At 35.2% G+C, this 6779-nt stretch overlaps 1 protein-coding gene across 1 annotated transcript in view; it reads right to left on the minus strand.

Annotated features, from left to right (window-relative positions):
* LOC108753387 (protein turtle-like) overlaps positions 1 to 5596 on the minus strand; it is a 236711-nt gene extending 231115 nt beyond the window's left edge. Inside the window, exon 1 of the mRNA XM_018494922.1 lies at positions 5419 to 5596. Coding sequence (XP_018350424.1) covers positions 5419 to 5536 — 118 coding nt within the window. The 5' untranslated portion in view covers positions 5537 to 5596. The remainder of the gene's footprint in view (positions 1 to 5418) is intronic.
* Positions 5597 to 6779: the final 1183 nt, after the last annotated feature.

Raw genomic sequence — 6779 nt, forward strand, 5'->3', positions numbered from 1 at the left:
CTCTATGTATAATTTTCATATTCTCATTAATATAATTTTTAAAGAATTATTTACTGATGTATTTCAACCGCATAAAAAGGTGAATTTTTAATTCTGGATAAAAGTACAATGTTAACCACCTACGTCATCTGTTTGGCCTCACAAAGGCGTCCTTTATCAAGTTAGCTCTTTTGTGTCACCGTTCATAGCAGAAACTTCTTTCTTAACCGCTTTTTATGAGATGCTGATGAAGTAAAATTTTATTAAAACGATGATAATCGTTAAGACCGTGCTACCGGCTGTCAGACCATGGTAATATAATGGCTATGCATGCCATATTCCCAGGATGCGCCTTAAGTACGACGTAAAAAGTATTTAAAATCTCTTTTCCCGAAGGGATGCTTTCCGTTAGAAAAGGTAATTAAAAATCCATTCTTCTAATCGTATATTCTCTCAAGATTCAGTCAGTCATTCAATCTTGAATGGAATATGAATAGTTAACTATATAGAAAACGAAACAGCACCGCCTTATGGACCTTTTATACTTTTGAAAGATTTATTTAAATGAATCTGCATGAAAATTCATTCGTCCAATAATAAGCGTGAAGGCGCTTTTATATTCTCTGCAAGAAACGCCATCTTTCCGTTAAGAATCTCTCAATTACTACAATAGCATACAAAGAAAATATTGCTATGGAGATTATTTCCATTTCCATAAAAGTATGCGAAGTTAATAAAATCCGGAACGAATTTTCCGCGTGGTACTGTACAATATGGCTGTCAGTATATCCAGTATATCCCGAAAGACTTAAGTCCTCCTCTGACAGCCTCGCGTCCTTTTGTTCGTAAAGAGCGGAACCCAATAACCGTGAAAGGAGATTAAGCTTAACAAAGTGTCCTCGAGTTTACCAAAGCAACGAGTTAAGCGGAATCCCCAACTCGTTGTTGAGGCTACCCAAGACGGGACTTTAGCAAACTCGCGAACTCGTTAACTGGCGAGAGGGGCCTGTTGACCACGGCGACCTCGATTTGCGAACCGAATACCGCGATGCATTTTTGCGACTTCGAGCCTCAAGCTTTTAATCGAATAAGTTTCGCACCTAAGAGTCAAAGTATGAAAATGAGATTTCGAGCTTCTGCGTTGCTCCGTTATAAAATTCACTAGCTCCTCGAGCCAAACTCTCTTTTCCGTAGTTTCGTATTTAAAAACGAAAAAACAAACAGATAAAGTTTTAAGACATAAAAAGTTCAACTTGAAAGCAAAATAAATAACTCTTCATTATGTTATTCTGAATAAACTTTGTTTAAACAAGATTTTAGCTTAAAAATCACTGCGTGTTGTGCCAATATACATATTTGCACTACTTTCGAATTTTCAATTTTCTGATATCTTAATTTGTGTTTATAATTATGCAGGGACTTTAAGCTAAAAATATATACATTCAAAATTTAAGTAGGTATGTATTTCCCAAAGGAACTGAAGGAACTCGACGGTGCCGAGATTATAGCAAATCCTGAAGAGAGCAACGTACTTCCGTTCATGATGAGTTGCTATCTACAAACTTCCTTAACAAGCAGAGACCCTATGGCACTCTCGCACGTTGCGGTTTTGACCCCAAAAATTGCAGAACTCGTCGGACGGATTCTGACTGTGTGTGTCGTAGACTCGTCAATGAGATTACCGTTAACTTCGACTGAGGTAGCCCGTATAAGAAGTTGCTTCGCTCGAAACTTGCCCCTTATTGACGAGGATAACCACCTCCTGTGGGCTCGGCTACGGAACGAGATTACGTTAACCCCTCTGTAGTTAACCGATAAAATAAATCAATTCCGGTCGAAATCCTCTCTTTGCCGACCTACCGCAAGTTTAAATTACAATGTATCTATAGTTTCATTTCTTTAGTTTTATTCTACGTTTTTATCGAAGAACATTTTTATGTACTTGAGACAACAAGATCAAAATCATTGATTTGTGATAATTACATAACTATTATAATAATATAATTGTAATCAAGAAGATATAAAATTTTATATATAAAAAATATATAATTTTTTTTTAAAAAGATATAAAATTTTATGAAAAATTTTCAGGACATTTATATATTGTTTTAATTTAATGTCTAATTTACTTATTTAAATATAACCTATTTTAAAAATAAGATTTATAAAATTTTGAAGTTTCGTAAGTTTTCTTTTGTAAAAAGTAAGTAAAATTTCTTTCTTTTATTTCCCAAGTACGGACTTGTCAGCAATTTCAGTCATTTAAGATACACAAATTTATTATACGCATATAAATGCAATTTATCTTTCAAATATAACTTTGTTGCATATTGAAACTTGATGTTCTGTTTGAGGATGTCCTCGAGAGAGAAGATATGTAAAGCGTGCAGGAAACTAGAATATGAATCCGCTTGCTCATCATTATTACATAACGTTGAATAATCAGAAAGTACAATGCTTATGACAAAGCGAACAGTTTCCCAAAGACATATGTACGTAATTCCATATACATTTGCAGACGGTATCTGCCATATAACGATGAAAATAAATAAGAGAACATATTACAAGATCTAATTTAGATTTAGCGATGCTTATCTCACAAGCAAAATATGTATAACTACCGCTTTCAAATTAACGCTCCAGTGCAAAACTGAAATTATCTAAAAATTATGCGTAACATGCAGAAAAATAATTTTTTATATTACTTACATGATCTCTAATCTGATAATTAGTACGATTAGATTTTGTTAAAATAAGCTCTCATCATAACTTTGCAAATTACCTTTCAGGATTAAATTGTTTAAACGGTAAATAAAAAGATAGTTATGCCAATTTTAATTTCGCGTAATGCACGCGACGGAATCACGCGATGAAATTAAATTCTGACAACAGACTGTATGAAACTGTGTTTCCTCCGTGACATTCGTGTCGACGGTCACATGTAGCAATGAATTTGTCCCAAGGAGTTGATGATAACATAGTTATCATGCATAAAGAAGATTTTCTTCTCAAAAAGACAGCATCGTGAGTGTTATATGTTGTTGCACGATGTATAACGTGCGCGATTGCATCTACGTCGAGAAATCTTCCTTCTATTGCGTCGAAAGATGGAAGCTCGCATGCAGCGACTGGTCAGACTGGTCAGAGTTTAGTGTGTAATAATAGAGAGGAACGGGAGGACAAGTACGAGAGCTAGGGAAAGAGAAGGAGAGAGAACATACACAACTCCAATTTCCATATTATAATTAATTTCTCACTTAGCCAGCGGGCCGCATTAATTATATGTCCCCGACCGACGCTCGGGCTATTCATACATATCTAATTAGTTTGGCCTCGTGCACGGAACTTATAAAGTACGCCGAGCTTTCGCCAGTATAAACTTCCAATGACCAGTCGACACGCGAGGCCTCATAATTCGTTAGTATTGCTTTTATCCCGACTAATTATTTTATGAACTTTAATGAAAGACACTAAAAATCTTCCAAGTTGAAAAAGTTTACTCAATTAAATAATTTATTTCGCATGTAAACGACGGAAGAGATTTTTAAATAAATATTTGTAATAATAAAGAGTAGACAAACCAAAATAAAAAATATATCACGTCCTTTCTATCCGGACAAAAGTGCGTTCAAAGATTTAAAACAGAAAATACAAGCCAAAGCGGATAACGAAACAGGGTATAAAAAGATCGTCTGATAGCATCGATAAAAAAAAATATATTCATACGACTCAAAGCGAATTGACTGCGTCCTCCTAGAGAGCCCCGCGGCATATAAAACGAGAGACGGAAAATTACTCTCTCGGGGTAGAAGAAGTGTCACTCTTGTCGACGCGATCATCAAACTTCTCGAGAGAACTTCGCGAAAGTGAAGTATGGAAATTTAAAGCAACTATATAGGATCTTCGCAACTTTCGCCGTCGATTCTCAGTTGTGGGTGGGCGACAGGTAATTGCGATCTCGATATGTTTCGAAGTTCATCGTCGAAGTTAGCGCGAATCGGTTCTTCCGCCCTCTCGTTTCTCTATGCCTCACTCTTTTCCCAGGCTTTCAACGTTAATCTTGATTCTCTATTCGTTTCGCCGGCAGGCGGTACACGAATAAATTTAAAAAAAGTTCCGTGCTCACGCGCGGCAATTTCCACGAGTGGTTTACCCTCCCGACGTTCCGCCATCGCCACGGCCGGTTTCCGCATCATAAATTGGTGAAAGGAAGCGTCCTTGCACTGAAATGCGTTCCTGTGGCCATTTTACCGAATTGTACTCGATTCGTGTACGGCGATTCGTTGTGCATGCACATATGTATGTATGGAAAAATGCAATGCGGAAAGATGCAAACGCTCGTACCGGAAAGAAAAACACATTCGTGTTCTCCAACGGACTCGACATACGGAAAAGTTTTACTAACGTAAAAATTTAGTTTGCTGCAAACACGAAAAAATTTTGTTCAACTGTCAAAATAATTATATAGGACGTCGAGCTGGTTACTAGAATATCAAAACTTTTTGCAGTATTCCTCATTATGCTTAAGCGTCCTACATACTTAATTGCTTTCCTGATCCTTCCAACTAACCAACTGTGATGGACAAGGAAAATTTAATCTTTGCCTTTGGACAATGAGATGCTGGCCTTTAGCTTCTGCATACTTTCACATGAGTAAAATGCGTTACCAACCTTGCTTTGTCCGCTTTACTTGTTCATTTAATTTTATTCCGCAGAAAATGACTTTAAAATAAATTAAAACGCACACAGTTTTTGATCATTGTATTTAGAATCTGATAATATTTTAGCAAAGTACGTGATCAATTATTATTAAATTATAAAGGTTTATAATTTAAATTTAATATTTGCGCATTAATTACCGCGCTTGATTCCCGTTAAACATTTTTTACTTTTCTCTTACTTTAAACACTGAATATTTTTATCTTATTTGCTGGCCTATATAATTATGTATTTAATGATCCAACAAAATTATTTTCCGATCTATCTATTAGTATCTACTTAAATTCTTAGATATTTCAGCAAAATCGTCCTTCCGTGCATGTTTGAATTTCTCGGTAATTAGCTCGTTTTTTCTATAGACGCTTTCACTAGAGAATGATCTTTCTTCGACAGGTACTATTTACACGTAGTTAAACCGGGTTTTAGTGTAGTAACTAAGCCGGACTCGTATTTGTCAATATCTAGTTAACCGTCACTCACATAGGTAGTTCAAAACTCGGTCAAACTATTAAGTACGTGTACCCTAAATAATTAGTTTGCATAACGCCAATGTGTGGACAAGTTAAACAGCAAAACAGCAAGTAATTTCGTTACCGTATCAAGACATTTTTGCACATCATTTATATTTGTTACGAGAAAGATGATAAATATCGTTTCTTCTTGTGTATATATCTTATATACCTAATATTTTAAAATTTCGGGGAATATTTCTGTACTCACTCGGATGCTCAGGTTCGTCGCTGTTCGCATCGTTATCGAAAGAAGTAGTTCCTTTCGACTGTGCATTGGCGAGCGTCGATATCTCGATGCACGTCACCACTATCAATATCCGCAGCATACTGACGAACGTCTCTTAGCGATTTCACCCTCGTACCATCCTAACGTAGTACGCGTCTCATTTGATTCTCAGACAATAACCTGTCAACAAATAATGCGTTATTGTTAGTAAAAGAAAAGTGAAACAAAATATATTTATAAAATCTATATAAATTCTATTTCTATAAATTCCATTTCTGGTCGCAGATCTTGACATTTCATAATATTTATATGTAGACTACAAATAGATTATACATTTTATAATTCTATAAATGGCGCATCAATTTGATTTGTTGGACTTGAAACGCAATCGCAGACCAGTTTTCCATTCTTATTTTAAAATCGTCTTATATATATATAAGTAATATTTTAAGATGCTAGTGCGACTCTGTGATTGGTTCATGATATTTTAAGACTGTACTTATAGATCTAGAAGATCTTAAATATAAGAAATGATCATAAATACCGGCCATAAATTGAAAAGCTGGACATAACATTATAAATTATATTGATCGTCAACTTAATAATTTTAATAAGCATCTTAAAACAGCGCAAAGAACTTATAATAAAAAATTTCCCCTCATATAGAGTGATATTTTTTCCTTATTTGATTTATTCTTATTAGTCCGATTACTTATAATTGTATATAAATTCTATCTTATATCTGTCTTTCATTTCACATAAGAAATCATTCATAGACGTCTACCTAGCTGCTCCCCCCCCCTCCCCCACGCATTATCATATAATTTATTCATTAAGATTTGGTTAAGTGGGGGGAGGGGGGCAGCTAGGCAGACGTTTATCATAATAATGTGTTAAATGTTCCCTCTCACAGAACCATTAAAATCTATTAAATCAATAAAATTTTATATCAAATATATTTGCAGAATTTTTTGTTTCTTAAAAAGATATCGTTAATTCTTTTTACAGCTCAAGAAAAGTAGATTTTATGACGTTGAAAACTTCAAATACAGGTATCTACGGAATTTCACGTTTCTAGATGGATAACGTTTTATTCGAATCGTTTTCAGCAAAATTTCACGCCGCGATAGCATCGACACGTGTAGCTGGCATTTAGCAGCAACAGCCACGTTTGATAACGCGTGACGCGTTTATTGTTAATTTCACTGCCGCGTTTGGCGCGTACGGATTGCGATATCGGATTAACAACGATCGACGGTTTATCAGGGTAGGCTACGGTTCAAAACCAGAGTCAATCGATCATTCTGAACAACATACATCAAAAATGTTATCAAGTATTTTGC

The sequence above is a fragment of the Trachymyrmex septentrionalis genome, unplaced genomic scaffold (genome assembly GCF_001594115.1).
Source record: "Trachymyrmex septentrionalis isolate Tsep2-gDNA-1 unplaced genomic scaffold, Tsep1.0 scaffold69, whole genome shotgun sequence".
Lineage (NCBI taxonomy): Eukaryota > Metazoa > Arthropoda > Insecta > Hymenoptera > Formicidae > Trachymyrmex > Trachymyrmex septentrionalis.